This window comes from Bombina bombina, chromosome 5 (assembly GCF_027579735.1).
Source record: "Bombina bombina isolate aBomBom1 chromosome 5, aBomBom1.pri, whole genome shotgun sequence".
NCBI classification, from domain to species: domain Eukaryota; kingdom Metazoa; phylum Chordata; class Amphibia; order Anura; family Bombinatoridae; genus Bombina; species Bombina bombina.
Window position 1 is genome coordinate 160,958,141 of NC_069503.1, and position 16,731 is coordinate 160,974,871.

General features: G+C 36.8%; 1 protein-coding gene across 3 annotated transcripts in view; it reads left to right on the forward strand.

The window, feature by feature from the left end:
* Positions 1-15,846, forward strand: part of LOC128660121 (gap junction gamma-1 protein) — a 315,999-nt gene extending 300,153 nt beyond the window's left edge. For all 3 annotated transcript variants that reach the window (XM_053713763.1, XM_053713764.1, XM_053713762.1), the window contains one exon: positions 9,349-15,846. In XM_053713763.1, coding sequence (XP_053569738.1) covers positions 9,370-10,608 — 1,239 coding nt within the window. In that variant the 5' untranslated portion in view covers positions 9,349-9,369 and the 3' untranslated portion in view covers positions 10,609-15,846. The remainder of the gene's footprint in view (positions 1-9,348) is intronic.
* The last annotated feature ends 885 nt before the right edge of the window (positions 15,847-16,731 follow it).

The following is a 16,731-nucleotide window of genomic DNA, read 5'->3' on the forward strand; positions in this document are numbered from 1 at the left end:
TTTGCAGGAGCGCGATAAATAACCTGCCATTACAAGTGGCTGGTTATTGCTACCGGGAACTTGCGATAGCAATTAGCACTTATAAAATTAACCAGAGGACAGATCTTTGGTTAATTTTAAAAATGTGCTCCAAAAGCCCCCAAATGTGGAGAGTATTTTATTACAAAATAAAAATTGTAGCATTTTTATTTTTTATTAAAATAACTGCAATAGGCAGTATTTTGTGGGTAAAGTTGGCGGCAGTGGGGTGTTAGAAAAAAAAGGCCCTAAAAAATGTCTATGAAAACTGTGTGTTTCCTGTAAATTTATATGTATATGCTTATATACATATATATTAATGTGTTAATATTTGTATAGTATATTCTATCACATTTTATCATGCTGTGAAAGAATACTAACCTCCTAACAGCAAGTATAGCAGACTCAGTAGGAAAAATTGGTCAAAATTATTATTGGGGATCTACATTCATTAGAGATTCCAGTATGGAGCTTGAGTCAGTTATTATTGCATCAAATAAGAATAGAGGATGTACCAGTGGTGTCTAAAGGACTTTCAGGGGCTAAAGCCCTGAGTCCAGTTGAGTTAAAGGGATAGTCTAGTCCAAAATAAACTTTCATGATTCAGATAGGGCATGTAATTTTAATCAATTTCCCAATTTACTTTTATCACCAATTTTGCTTTGTTCTCTTGGTATTCTTAGCTGAAAGCTTAACCTAGGAGGTTCATATGCTAATTTCTTAGACCTTGAAGGCCACCTCTTTTCAGAATGCATTTTAATAGTTTTTCACCACTAGAGGGTGTTAGTTCATGTGTTTCATATAGATAACACTGTGCTCATGCACGTGAAGTTACCTGGGAGCCAGCACTGATTGCCTGAACTGTAAGTCTGTCAAAAGAACTGAAATAAAGGGGCAGTTTGCAGAGGCTTAGATACAAGATAATCACAGAGGTAAAAAGTATATAAATATAACTGTGTTGGTTATGCAAAACTGGGGAATGGGTTGTAAAGGGAATATCTATCTTTTAAAACAATAAAAATTCTGGTGTAGACTGTCCCTTTAAGCCCTTGGTTTCAGTCACTTCATTTGCTTTTGCCTTTTCTTGACTCTTCAACTATAAGTTGTGTCTTTGTGTATAATGGTGAAATAGCAATGTATCGGGCTGATTTGTTTCACTGGACTAAGGCTCCATCTACATTATCTTTCTAGTAATGCCCCTGAAATGTTAAATGTAACAGTTTCAGAAGTTCCACCAGAAAATGCCCCATTCTGCCTTAGCAAGAAAAACAATGTAGCTGGTATTTGCTTTTGGAATGTCCCCCCAATATACAGATATGTTTAAGGACACATTCCTTAGAGTCATTTGTTTGGAGACAAACCAAAGTATATAAATGGGCACTTGAGTTACTGTATGCTCTCTTGGGTAAACAAGCAAGGGAAATCCTCCCACATCAAAGACTTTACAACATTTTTTTACATCAGTAATAAAATAGCTGTTTGATTTCCCAATACTATAATATTATTTTTTTACAGACACAAATCTATTGGCAAACGCCTGTAGGAAAAGCCCTCACAGTGAGAATAAAAATTAAAATTACCAAATTCCTGGAAGGTTAAATAAACAGGCAAAGAACAATTGTCTGCAGAATATAGTAGTCATCAGCTGATGACGTGTTCTGGTTCTGCCAAGCGGATTCCAGTAGAAATCAGCACAGTTATGATGTGGGTTAGTAGAACTGAATCATTATCTGCAACGGCTTTTATTTGGGTAACTTGGAGACAAAACAAACAGGCGTATAGCAACCTCCTATGCTGGATAATAACAGAATATAGTGTCTATGCACATACACACACACACATTTATAAATATACATATGTAATTATAAGGGCATTCTGTAACTATATAAATATATATATATATATATATATATATATATATATATATATATATATATATATATATCGCAAAAGCAACTTTTTAAATTCTGCGAATAGATGAGTGTCATAATTTATGTTTTTCAGATTTTTCGAAATACAGATCCTGTAAGCAGTATGTATATATGTATATATATATATATATATATATATATATATATATTTATATATTTCAAAGACTTAACCAAGTCTGATATGCACTCTCATATATAAAGATAGGTAGGTAGATAGATGACAGAAAGATACATAGGTAAATAGATAGATAGATAGATAGATAGATAGATAGATAAGTAGTTAGACATCATATTTGCACAGTTTTTAGAACCAGCAGGCTTATTATTTTTTACCATTTTCTAAAAGTTTGCCCTTTCCTTTATTCCTGTTCTCAGCCTACAAGTTATTCATATTAATCATGCAGTTTCCCTTCCATAAAACCACATTATTATTTTTTTAAGACTTGCAGCCAGCTGCTCTCCTGTGGCCCAGACTCTAACAAAATAAATACTTTACGTAAATAAACATGACCATATTCAATCTCAAACCAGACCCCACTGGCTGGCAGTCTCACTTCTTGTAATAAAAAATAAAGGGAGAGTAAAAACCTTGAGATTTAATATAAAAGATTTAGTAATGAGTATAAACTTTGCAATGCACTTTCATTATTTCATGTAAGTTAAAGGGACACAAGTCCAAATAAAGCTTTCATGATTCAGATAGAGCATACAGTTTTAAACAACTTTCCAATTCAGTTCCATTATCAAAATATGCACAATCTGAGCAAGTGTGAGAATTTACTGTATATACTTATGCATTTTGTGATTGGCTGATAACTGTCACATGATGCTTTAAAAATTTGTCAGAAAAAAAATCTACTACTTATTAGAAATTTAAACTTAGTGCTTTTGCTTTGTCTTCCATTATGGACTTGCTGATTATGTGATTCTAATGTATTTAATTGTCCTTTAAGGAAAAACCTGCTACATATCTTTAACAAATTTGCTTTAACAGATTAGAACTGCAAAACAGTGTACTTAATTCTAACATAATGACTGTGGCTAGCCTTGTCCGCTGCATACTCAAGCCTAGATTGGCTCCTCCAAATGAGGCTGGTGGTGGGTGGAGTTTGGCTATTGAAACAATTGCAGAAATGAAGATGTTAATTAGTTTTAAAAATGTTTAGACTTGGCATACATGTTATTCTATAACTAGACTATAACTAACAGGCCCATTTATCAAGCTCCGTACGGAGCTTGAAGGGCCGTGTTTCTGGCGAGCCTTCAGACTCGCCAGAAACACAACTTATGAAGCAGCGATCTAAAGACCGATGCTCCATAACCCTGTCCGCCTGCTCTGAGCAGGCGGACAGGAATCGCCGGAAATCAACCTGATCGAATACGATCGGGTTGATTGACACCTCCCTGCTGGTGGCTGATTGGCCGCGAGTCAGCAGGGGGCGGCGTTGCACCAGCAGCTCTTGTGAGGTCTTGCGGACCTGATCCGCAGTGTCGGATCAGTTCCGCAAGACCTTTGATAAATTGGGGCCTAAGTGTCTTGTAATTAAAAGGTGTATACTATCCCTTTAACACCACTAATTTTTTTACTCTAATAAAAAAAAGTCACTTGGTATTCACTCCTTGCTCCTCTTTTATGTCAGGGTTACTGGGCAAACTAGTGTGTAACAATTTCTGGTTGAAAGTGTCACCTAATTAGTATTAAATTACTCAAATTTATGTTTAGAATTAACGGAAATAATAAATTGCATTGTCTTTTCTTGTTAACATGAAAAAGTTGAAGAAAAAGTAGTGAAAGACGGATAATATCAAATGAGAGTTAGGTTTGAGTATGTACAAGAGAGGGATATTTGACAAGTTTTTACACTTTTTTTAATCAAAAGATTGCTGCATATCATATGCCAAAATATGTAATTATTGTACTTAAAAGTGCAGCCATAGGGGACGAATTATCATTTTTTTTGCAGACATAATTCGCTGTAGCGTATCATGTCTGCCAGACATTGCTGAATGTTTTAACATTGCACAAGCAGTTCTAGTGAACTGCTTGTACAATACCGCCCCCTGCAGATTTGGCCGCTAGCATGAGGTGTCAATCAACCGGTTCGTATAGCGGTTCGTATAGGATCGGGCGGATTGATGTCCTCTGCCTCAGAGGCGGCGGACCAGTTAAGGAGACCGCTGCTTCATAACTGCTGTTTCCGGTGAGCCTGAAGGCTTGCGCGAAAACAGGGGCATCAGGGGCCGTTCGGCCCCATAATGTCCAAATTGCACAAGCTTTCTAGGTCCCTATCAATATATCACTGACCACTTATATTTTTTAAATCATAAAAGATAGTGTGTACTTGCTCTTAGATTGTGTAATTCTGTACTTTCTTTCAGGAAGTAAGTTTAATGTGTATATCCCTTAGTCAGGGGCATAAAAAAAAACTAATTAGGCCCCACAACAAAGCGAAAGCTTCTGTTTCAACAGTTCCCTTTCTTGCTCTTTATGATAAGTAGAAGATGAGCCACATAGGGCCAAATTTAAGAAAGTAAGCCGGACAGAGGTGTACACCTTCAACCCTATCACCATGGCTTCACATCTAGCGGGCAGCAATACGGCTAGTGTGCAATGTTGTCCCCTGCTCACGTGCAGCCAATCGTTCAAGAGCAAGGTCAGTCAATCTCACTGGTCAGAATAGTCCGGAGGGGAATGACTTATGCCACATAATAGTTGGAGAAGTGGTTTAAGAAGCAGCAGTCTAATGACCGCTGCTTCTTGGATCTTGAGTACAGGTTTGCTTATGCGAACCTGCATCTGATGGCGCTTCCGACCCCTTGATAAATGGGGCTCATAGTAGAAAGAGCTGCTTCTCTGTGATTGTGAGTCTTCCTTTCCCCTTGGTTAGTCATCGGCAGACGATATGCAGTGCACTTGTGCAACTTTCCTGTACAAATATGTTGGCAGGTTTTTTTGTACAGCAACACTGTGGCACTATCATGGAAACCATTCTCCCATACTTGTAAAGGCAAATCCATACACTTTCCTTACACTGTGAGCCCTGTTTTGCAGGTGGGCACACAGAGGGGCCAGGCATGATGCAGGCACAGCCCAAGCCACACCAGGACCCCCTGTAGCAAAATCAATTCTGATTACAGGACCCCTAGTATGAGCTGGCCTTGATTGGGACCTCTGAGACCCCTGTAGTTATGTCCCTGCCCTCAGTCCACCCACCATTCACTGGTGTTTATATATCAAATACTCTGGGGCCGATTTATCAATGTGTGGTGGACTTGATATGCTGTAGCATATCTTGTCCGCCAGACATCACTGAATGCCAACAGCATACGCTGTCGGCATTTAACATTGCACAAGAAGTTCTGGTGAACTGCTTGTGCAATGCCGCCCCCTGCAGATTTGCAGCCGCTGGCAGGGGTTGTCAATCAACCTGATCGTATCTAATCGGGTTGATTGCTGTCCGCCGCTCAGAGGTGGCGGACCAGTTAAGGAGCAGGAGTCTTAAGACCGCTGCTTCTTAACTGTTGTTTCCGGCGAGCCTCAAGGCTCACGCTGAAACAGAGGTATTCAGGGCCATTTGGCCCTTGATAATTTGGCCCCTCCATGTCTAGTGAATAGGTATAGCACATTTTCATGAATCTGAACATATGCTTGCTATACAGTATAAACCCTTAAAGGACTATTAAAGGGACATTAAAAAAAAATCCTTCCCTGATTCATATAGAATTTAAAATTAAAAACTTGATTTATTTATATTATCAAATTGATTTACTTCTATTATCAAATCTTTTATCAAATTTACTTTGTTTTCTTGGTATCGCTGGTTGAAGAACAGCTAAGAAGGTGTAGGAGTGTGCATGTGACTAGAGCAATATATGGCAGTAGTTTTATAACTATGTTTTTGAAAAGAACAGTAGGTAGCAGCAGTGTTTTCTGCCATGCACTGCTCCAGAAATGTGCACACTGCCTATCTAGATATATCTTCAACAAAGAATACCATGAGAACAAAGTAAATTTGATAATTGAAGTTCCTTTAAAAGCAATAAAACTGAATAATCAATACATGCATAATCAAAATACAATGAAATTGTACTTACTCAAATAAGAAGTAGATTTTTTTCTGACAAAATTTAAAAATCTCCTTCTATTTCACTCTCCCTGTATCATTTTCCAGCTAACAGCAAATCCCAGACTTACAGGCCCATTTATCAAAGGGCTTGCGGACCTGATCCGACACTGCGATACGCTCTCCGCATTTAACATTGCACCAGCAGCTCACAAGAGCTGCTGGTGCAACGCTGCCCCCTGCTGACTCGCGGCCAATCGGCCGCCAGCAGGGAGGTGTCAATCAACCCGATCGTATTCGATCTGGTTGATTTCCGGCGATTCCTGTCCGCCTGCTCTTTGTGACCGCTGCTTCATAAGTTGCGTTTCTGGCGAGTTAGCAACACGGCCCTTCAAGCTCTGTACGGAGCTTGATAAATGGGCCTGATATACTGTATACACTGTAAACTCTTGCACATGCTCAGTAGGAGTTGGTGCCTCAGAAATTGTGTATATATAGAAAGACTGAGTACAATTTAGAAATACAAGTAAAGATTTGTTCAAACTGCATGCTCTATCTATATCATGAAAGTTTAATTTTGAATTTATAGTCCCTTTAACAATATATAAATAAATTAAAAAATAAATAAATAAATGAACCATTAGCTATACTTAGCTGACACACAATCTACTCATACAAATATACATGGGGAAAAAATCCCTGCTTTATATAAGATAGATGTTAGTGTGTGTACAGGGGACATTGTTCAATTCCTAAAAGATAAAGGCGTTTTATGAAAGGCTGCATGAGAGGACAGAGTAGTTACAGTGCATGGAAAAGGTGCCTCGCTCAGTAAGATTTGCTTCAGTTTTTTAAAAATGTTAAGCTCCCTTAAAAACATATCTGTTTAGGGATAGTAAGAAACCTCCCCTGTCTCTGATCCCTCCTCCTAAACTGTGCCATGTACTTTAGATTGTAAGCTCACAAGTCCATCTGCCCTGTTGATCATCTCATATAAAGGTGGTTTACAGCTCACACTGTCTAACAGGCAGGGCTCTCTACCCTTTATGATTTATATAAATGTATTTTCAATACTGTACTCTGCAGCTTAATTCTGAATGGCATAGAGGTGTGCAATATGGTGCCACTATATAAGCAAATGATAATAATAATAATAATACATATAAGTTGTCAAGGAATCCCTCCAAGTGTGGTTATGTTTCTGCTAATGTTTATACATTGTTGTATTTGTATGTACCACAGTGTGTTTAGTGTTTGTTGTGTATGTGTCAGAGTATGACCATCACTAGTTTATCCTTAGGCGTATACATATGACTTATAAGTATATATTATGTATATGTTCTTGTGTTCGTATGTACTTACATTTATTTAAGGATCTATGTTGTTTTCTTGTTGTTTAATCTAGGGTCTTTCCACAGTTGTTGATTGGAGGATATACATGATTTTCTTAGGTTGTGCAATTATAGCTTTAGCAGGGTTTAAAGTGATTGTTTGAGATTGTAACATACATGTTTAATTAAGTGAAGTAAAGAACTACAATATACTTTCATTCTTTATTTTGTCTCCTATTGCTTTAATTTAGATTGTGTTTTTTCTCAATGAGTTTCTGTAGAGTAGTGGGTGCTGCCATGTTGGAACCTAGGTATTTCCCTTATCTTTTAGGCTGAGGACAATTTAGGACAGATATAAGAAAGAGTTTGCAAACAAGGCTGTGTGGAATATATGTTTGTTAAGGTAACTATCCACACAGTTTTGTTTGCAAATGCCATGTTTTTGTCTGTTTTAGATATGTCCCTAAACCAGGGATAGGCAAGGTGTCCGTACATACTCTGACACATACACAACAAACTGGTGTCCGTGACTAGCCCTTGCAGTGTCCTCCACAACCTTAGTATATGTTTTGATTGAATAATAGGAATAAAAAAAATATGTAGTGTGAATAAAGTTAGTGGTTTGTCAAGAGACTGCTAGCGATATTGGGTGATGTTATGGAATAACTAAAGCCTGAGTGAAATACTGGATGTGTATCTGCATCTGTATAATAACACCCAGCTCTATACAAAGACACAGTAGTCACACTGGCACATGCGTATAGCAAGACAAGGGTTGGTTATGGGGTCTGTGGTATCTGCATCAGTATAATAACACCCAACGCTATATAATGATACAGTAATGACACTGGCACATAGGTATAACCAGACAAGGGTTGGTTATAGGGTCAGTGGTATCTGCATCAGTATAATAACACCCAGCACTATATAATGACACAGTAGTGACACTGGCTCATGGGTATAGCCAGAGGAGGGCTGGTTATAGGATCAGTGGTTTCTGCATCAGCATAATAACACCAAGCACTATATAATGACACAGTAGTGACACTGGCACATGGGTATAGCCAGAGGAGGGCTGGTTATAGGGTCAATGGTATCTGCATCAGTATAATAACACCAAGCACTATAAAATAATGTTTTTAATTTCAAATGTACCTTGGTGTCCTTGACTAAGGTCTGTACTTTGGAAAATGTCCGCCACAGACTTTATCTGTGCCTATCCCTGTCCTAAACGTAGCAACACCTATTATGTTTTAGAAACTAACGTACATTATATAAATTAAAACTTTACAACTATATATTTAAGATTTAAACTTATATATTAATTTAAGCAAATAGATCTACATACTGTTCTCAGGTTAATATAGTATTTATTAAAAAGGGACATGAAACCCAAAATCTTTCTTTTGTGATTCAGATAGAGCATACAGTTTTAAATGTCTTTCCAGTTTACTACTTTTATCTAATTTGCATTGTTCGCTTTGTTGAAAGTATAACTAGGTAGACTGAGAAGTTGGGAGCTAGCTGCTGATTGGTGGCTGCACATATATGCCTCTTGTGATTGGCTTATCAATGTGTTCCGCTAGTTCCATGTAGTGCACAGCTGCTTGCTCAATCTGAATCATGAAAGAACATTTTTGGGTTTCATTTCCCTTTAATGCTTAATATCACGTTAAAAACAGTAGAAAGATTACTTTATAAATTGAGTAGTTATTTTGCCTGCCCTTACTGTAATTCACCTACAAAAATTGTGTTTTTCAACCCCCACCCCCCTGGAGAAGCTGAAGTGCGTACAGCAGAATTCAAAGCCCTGAAACTGATACATGCTACACAGTGACTGTTTAATCAGTAAAAGCGCTCATTGTTGCCCCTAACTGGCTACAGCAAATAAAATAACAAATGCTTTTAAAATGTTTATTATGATTATGTATGCAGATCTTATGCAATACAGTGCCTAATTGCTTATTAGTTATATTTGATTGTATTTTTTTTTCTTTTTTATAGGTTTATAAATGAGTAGCCCTTATGCCCAACATGAGCTGGAGCTTTTTAACCCGTCTTTTAGAAGAAATTCACAATCACTCCACATTTGTGGGGAAAGTTTGGCTTACAGTTTTGATCATCTTCCGTATAGTGTTAACAGCAGTTGGTGGGGAGTCAATATACTCTGATGAACAAAGTAAGTTCACTTGTAACACAAAGCAACCTGGCTGTGATAATGTCTGCTATGACTCCTTTGCACCACTTTCACATGTACGTTTTTGGGTCTTCCAAATCATCATGATATCTGCTCCTTCTGTGATGTATCTTGGCTATGCAATACATAAAATTGCCAGAGCTACAGAAGAAGAACGGAGATTCAAGCCATCAAAGAAAAAAAAATCCTACTCAAAGTGGCGATCTGGTCAGAACATTGAAGATCCAGAAGAAGAAGAAGAAGAACCAATGATATATGACGGACCATCAGAACCAGAGAAAGTTGAGGCCAAGGACAAGGAACAGAAAAAGCATGAAAAGCATGATGGCCGCCGTCGAATCAAGGAAGACGGATTAATGAAGATTTATATCCTTCAGCTGTTAGCAAGAGCTGTTTTTGAGGTTGGTTTCTTGGCAGGCCAATATTTTTTGTATGGTTTTGAAGTTTTACCTTCTTTTCAGTGTAGTACAGAACCATGTCCTCACACCGTTGACTGTTTTGTTTCCAGACCAACAGAGAAGACAATATTTCTCTTAATAATGTATGTAGTGAGCTGTCTATGCTTATTGCTTAACATCTGTGAGATGTTTCACATTGGTTTTGGTACCCTAAGGGACGCTATCCGCAGCAGACGAACAAATAGAACAAGACAGCCACCTTATAATTACTCATATCAAAAAAACATATCCTGTCCTCCAGAATACAATATGGTGGTTAAATCAGAGAAAACTACAAAAATGCCAAATAGTGTGATTACTCATAAACAGAACTTGGCCAATGTTGCTCAAGAAGAGTGCACAAGTCCAGATGAGAACGTGCCATCAGATCTGTCCACTTTACATAAACATATGAGAGTTGCACAGGAGCAACTAGATATAGCATTCCAGAGCTATAATACTCAAGTAAATCCTCAAACTTCTAGGACCAGTAGTCCAGCGTCTGGTGGGACAGTGGTGGAACAAAACAGGGTTAATACAGCTCATGAAAAACAAGGAGCTAAGCCTAAAGCCAGCTCAGAAAAAGGCAGCACCAGCAGTAAAGATGGAAAAACCTCTGTATGGATATAAATAGTCTTAAATGCATATTCCACTGGAAGACCAAGTATTGTTAATATGCCAGTATCATACTTTGAACCACTGCAGATCTGATGCACTATGTAAATGAAAGCACTAAGTAATATTTTTTTTTTACAAATGCCAAATTTTCATTTTTCTAACAAAATACCAGGATTTATATTTTTACTTCCCAGTCTTCCTTTTTCTGCGGCTCAAAAGTGTACTTGTTATTATCTTTTAGGTTTCATGTGTGTGTGTGTGTTACAGAGCTACAAACATCCAGAGAATATCAGTTTATTAAAAATGATGATGATTATTATTATTTTTTGTTTTTAAATAAGTCCTTTTGATCGACTGGAAATAGAGTTGTTGTGCTAAATTTACTTGATAAGAATTATAACCTATTGATAAATCTTTTTATTTAAAAAATGGATGTTCTTTCTGTTATCTGTTTTCAAATATTTTCACTAAACATTTGTCACCATGACAACAAAGCCCAGATAAGAAAATTTGTATTATAAATGTGTGTTTTTTAGGAAGTTGAATTATTTGTGTCATCTCCAGTAAAAAAGAGTATTTGATTAATCTCTTAATAGCCCTCTCAAAAAAAAAACAAATGAATTTAAAAGAATAATCTCAATATAATAAGTCATTTTATTTGCTTAGAACGCTTTACAGCAGGGGGGGCATTTGTAACAAAAGAGACTGTTTATTATATTAATTTAGTTACTTTGTTTTGGTGGTCAGGTGAATTTTAAAAAACAGATTGAAAGGTAAGAATGGAATATATTTAATAAAATAATTAATTTGTTTAGAGAAGATGACACATACATCTCAAATTAATAGAAAGGCTATGTAATCTTTTTCAATTACAAACTTTTTTAATAGCTGCAATTTTTCGTTTTTTTTTCTGCTTATATAATAATTTAAAAAAACACATTAGGAAGTTGGTAAAACAATTAATCTAGCAATCAAATATATGCACACCATCTTGGTTGTAATAAATATGGCCAAATAATGTACAAGATTATGTAGTAACATTCAACAAAAATAACTTTATTTGTTAATATCTATTTTGGATTCTATCTTAAAATTACCCATCATGCCAGTAACTATACTAACTGGATGGCATCTTTATACTCGAGAAGTGAACTTATATAGAAATTGGTGCTTGGTGATAGGATCACTAAATGTTTAAGGAGGAGCTATGTTGGAATTCAACTTTCTAATCCAGCTTTACACTGCAAAGACATTGCTATGCAATATTGTTTCATAAACATCCTGTTAAAGGACAATTTGATTACTAAAAATAAAATGCAGGGCTCTTAGGCTTCATGAATGTTGTGTAAATATGTGATGAGAAAATGTGTCTTGTATATGCCTAGTAAGATTTTGTATATGCTTCATTCTATTGGTATCCTTTGTCGAAGAAGCAACAATACTCTACTAGGAGCTAACTAAATGCTTTGGGTGAGCAAACAACATGAGGCCTATATGTGAAGCCACCAATCAGCAGCTCCTGAGACTACCAAGGTAACCTTGTCAACAAAAGGATACTAAGAGAACAAAACAAATTAGATAACAGAAGTAAATTGGAAAGTTGTTTAAAATCACATGCTCTATCTGAATCATGAAAGAAAAAAATGTGGGTTTCATGTCCCTTTAAGATAAAAATGATGCATTGATCAAAAGGGGGCATTCAAGGTTTTCAAATGTAAAATACTCCCCCCCCCCTAAATCTTGCTAGAAGACAAACCAACACCTGAATTCCAATCCGTCAGGAAACACTTTTCCAGAAGCTTTTCTTAGAATTACTTTTTAACTTTTTAAATTCTACATCATGGACTTGTTGATCATCCATTTTGACCTATTTCTAGAGGTGATTCTTAGCTGTTTACATTTTGTTTTCATAATTAAGTTCTTGCACATGCTCACTTCACTTTGTTAAATACTAGGCAGGAAATATAGTTCAAATTTCCCTTTTAAACATCAATTAGATAAAAGAAACAATTAATTTTATTCATGTCATGAATTGATATCAGTGTCTAAGAACCCATTGGAGCCTATCTATAAAGCGCCGAACGGAGCTTGAGGGCCCATTTTTCTGGCGAGTCTTCAGACTTGCCAGAAACACAAGTTATGGAGCAGCGGTCTAAAGACTGAGCAGGCGGACAGGAATCGCCGGAATACAACCCAATCAAGTACGATCGGGTTGATTGACACCCCACTGCTGGCGGCCCATTGGCCGCGAGTCTGCAGGGGGCGGCATTGCACCAGCAGCTCTTGTGAGCTGCTGGTGCAAAGCTGAATAGGGAGAGCGTATTGTTTTCCGCATTCATCGATGTCTGTCGGACCTGATCCGCACTGTCGGATCAGGTCCGACAAACATATGATAAATATGCCTCGTGTTGTAATTTTGCTGTGACAACACGTCTTTTGTCTTTGTCAAGGTAAAAAAAAAAAAGCTTGTGGAAAATCCTTTGAAAAGCCTGCAGTAGAACACTCCTGATTTATATTTTTTTACATTTAGCTGTGATATTATTTTCTAATTTAATTTATTTGTTTAATTCAAATGACAGCTCTTATGCATTGCTACAGTGTGTAAAACCGCAAAATGTCACTACAGCTGCAATACATAACTTTTCTGATGATTTGGAATCTTGAGCACCCAAAAAGTTTTATTTTTGCTTAAACAGTGTTTTGGTTTTGTAATGACATGATACATTATACATCTAAATTTAGGGAAAAGCTTTCTAAATAATTGAACTGGTATGATTATGATCCTGGGCATCCATTGTAATAAAAGAAAATATTTCTAGCTGCTAAAATTGTCAAAATGAAGTGAAAGTTATGAATATATATATATATATATATATATATATATATATCTGAAACAAAGCATAATGTTTGTAAATAATGCCTCTTTAAAGGGACATTAGACTTGTGAGCACAACTACAATAGCATGGTTACTACTCTCCATGTAAATATGAACAGTGGCTGCATTGCTCTATATCAGGGGTGATCAAACTTGACCCTCCAGGGGATTTGGAACTACATTTCCCATGATGCACAGATAGCATTTCAGCTGGCTGAGCATCATGGGAAATGTAGTTCCAAACCATCTGGAGGGCCACGGTTGATCACCCTTGCTCTATATTATTTATAATCATTATTTTATTATTATATAAAAAGCTGCAAATATGTCAACCTTCCACTTTGCATTCTGTGTGTTAATCTGCACCAGGCTACAGTTGTGAAAGAAATAGCAACATCACTGATCTGTGATTGTTCACCGCTTTTGTTGTACAGTGCAAAATAAAAGAGTGTTCCAAGATGGCGACCCCCTGTATGAAAATGTGGCGCATCAACAACCAGCGGCCTATAAAGGGTTAAAATAAGTAGCCAATGAAGCAAATAAAATAGTATAGTCAGAAGTAGCCATTCTTTTGAAGCTGTGTACAGAACTGCAACATTTGAATAAACGCACAGTGTTGAAACATTTTGTCAAATAAATCAATGACAAAGCAAAAACATAATTATGGTGGATCTCAAAGCCTAAAATCAGTGGAAAAAGATGACCAAGTAGCATTATCCAACATGTTACTAGGTCGCTAGATACAAACATAAGTAATGTCCCCCATATACAGGGTGTTCTTTTTTTTATTTTTCAGCTATTTCTGTCTTAAAGCCATAAAGAACATGTCTATGTATTTTATTATTTCTGGTAAGACTGCAGGAAAATCTATAGAAGTCTGGGAGAGTAAACACAAAAACTGTAAGAAACAAATTATACATAGTTGCCTGGGTGCTTTCTCAAACTGTCGAGTCAGTTAACTTCTTTATATTTTCTGTTCGTTTTTTACATTTATTAAGAAAGTTTTTTTTTACTAAAATATGTAAATATTTGATAAATGTTTTTATAACTTGTATTTGTTTCTATATTGCCATATTTGAGTGACTGTTACAAAGTTCAGGTTAATGGATCTTAAGGAAACTAAATATTAACATTAGCACCTGGCTCCTGATCACCTGTAAATGTACTTAGGAAGCATTCATTTTATCAGCTATATATACATATTTAAACTGTACCTGACAAAAACATTCCAAACCTATATACTAGTCGACCTCATATGAGCTTGATATATTTGTTCTCCTAAATGGGATATTGTACTAAAAAATCTACCATGTGCAGTTAAAGAATATGAATTGGATGATAGGTACACCCTACTAATGCTCATTGGCTGAGAGGTATTTCCTGCTAATGCTTATTGGCTAAGAGGTATTTCCTGCTAATGCTTATTTGCTGATGGGTATTTCCTGTTAATGCTCATTTCCTGCTAATGCTCATTGGCTAAGAGGCATTTCCTGCTAATGGTCATTGGCTGACAGGCATTTCCTGCTAATGCTTATTGGCTGACAGGTATTTCCTGCTAATGCTCATTGGCTGGTACAATGAGCATGCTTTAACTTCACATTTTTTTCTGGCAAAGAAAAAACATGTTTATTTGGGGCTTTTTTTTTTATTAAAGAGTGCAATGTCCCTTTAAACCTCTGAATTTCTCTATATAATATAAAGTACAAACCCTCCAAAAATCCACATCCCTTACACTAGGGCAGTGATGGACAAGTGGAGTTCTCAGGTCCATATGTGCTTCTTGAGCATTACTTATGCAGCCCCTATAGTCTGTTCTCTGAAGCAAGTCTTGAAGTCCCGTGTTTAAGTCTGTAGGACACATTATTATGCTAGTTTACCCCATAACACATGTTGACTATCTTCATATTCCTTTTTCACCCTCCCACATAATCTAGTCTCCCCCATCCACGACATTTCAGCTCATTACATAACAATACATTGCAGGTAACCAAAGGGTTAATAACATTGTCCCTGGTGTTTGTATAACCTTGTCAACTCAAACAATATTTAAAGGGTTACTCTTCAGATCCAATTGTAAATAGTTTAAAATTTACATAGCACAGTCAGAGTAGGGAAATATGATCAAATGACATCATATTTACATATCAATCTAGGAAAAGTCTTGTTTAACTTTTATATTGGGTGACTAGGAGCCTAGTTAGAGGTGTCACATTGTACAAATGGTAGAAACATTTATAAAGACTCAGTGAGACTGCAAGTGGGACTCCTGTATGTGTCTTGTATCTCTAATCTGCAATAAATGTTCAGTGTTCACCTGTAACAATGCACACTAATAAAGCCTGGTAAAACTTGAATAAAATGTTTCTTTATATCATCCCTGTGGTGTTCAATGACTCATACATCAGAAAACAAACTTGAAAAGGCCCTAATACATAAATAGAAATATTATTGGCCAACGTTGCTTGGTTAGGGTTCTCACCCATACTGGTATGACAGGAAGTGCTCCCTCTAAGGCCAGCTTCTGTTGCAGCCCAGCAGTGAAACAGTTAATAATAGAACCATACCTTGCAGTCTGCATTGAGCAGTGTTTGCTAATTGCAGAGTGTGGTTACCTAATTAACTGTTTCACTGCTGGGACACAAAACTCGTCTTAGAGGGAACACTGATGACAGGGTAGCTCCAGTTTTAAGTCCCCTGTTCCGGTGTGATCTGCACAGGTTTCAGGCTCCGCCCACTCTCAGGAGATGAGGAGAACAAACATTCTCTTACAGGGCCTGATATTTAAAACCTCGCCCCTCAGATGAGATATTCTAAGAATCCTCGTCGGTACGGCGAGGCCCTTAAAAAATTTTTAGAAACACAAATTTTATCTTGAGAAATGTTTATGTTGCTATTTAGTGTTCTTTATATGAAACAGAGACTCCTACATTACATGGTCTAGAAAAAACTCAAAAGATTTTCCATGCCAGCAAGGTTTTGAATATCAGGACCACAGTCACTACTACTCCCTGGAAACAAGCTTGTCTGCACTCTGCGTGTGAAGCTACACCCACAAACCACACCCCTATCACGTCTTCATAACACACCTACTCCCCTTAAAAATGTGTCTAGGAATTGACTGGGTAAAAGGGGACAAACCCACCATAATTGGAAGCTGGCTTTTTAACACGATTAAAACCTTCTCTGCTCAGACATTTTATAAACCTGTGCTGAAGCTGTGTTGGGTCTTTTGTATGCAATGCATAATTTAAATGCTTTT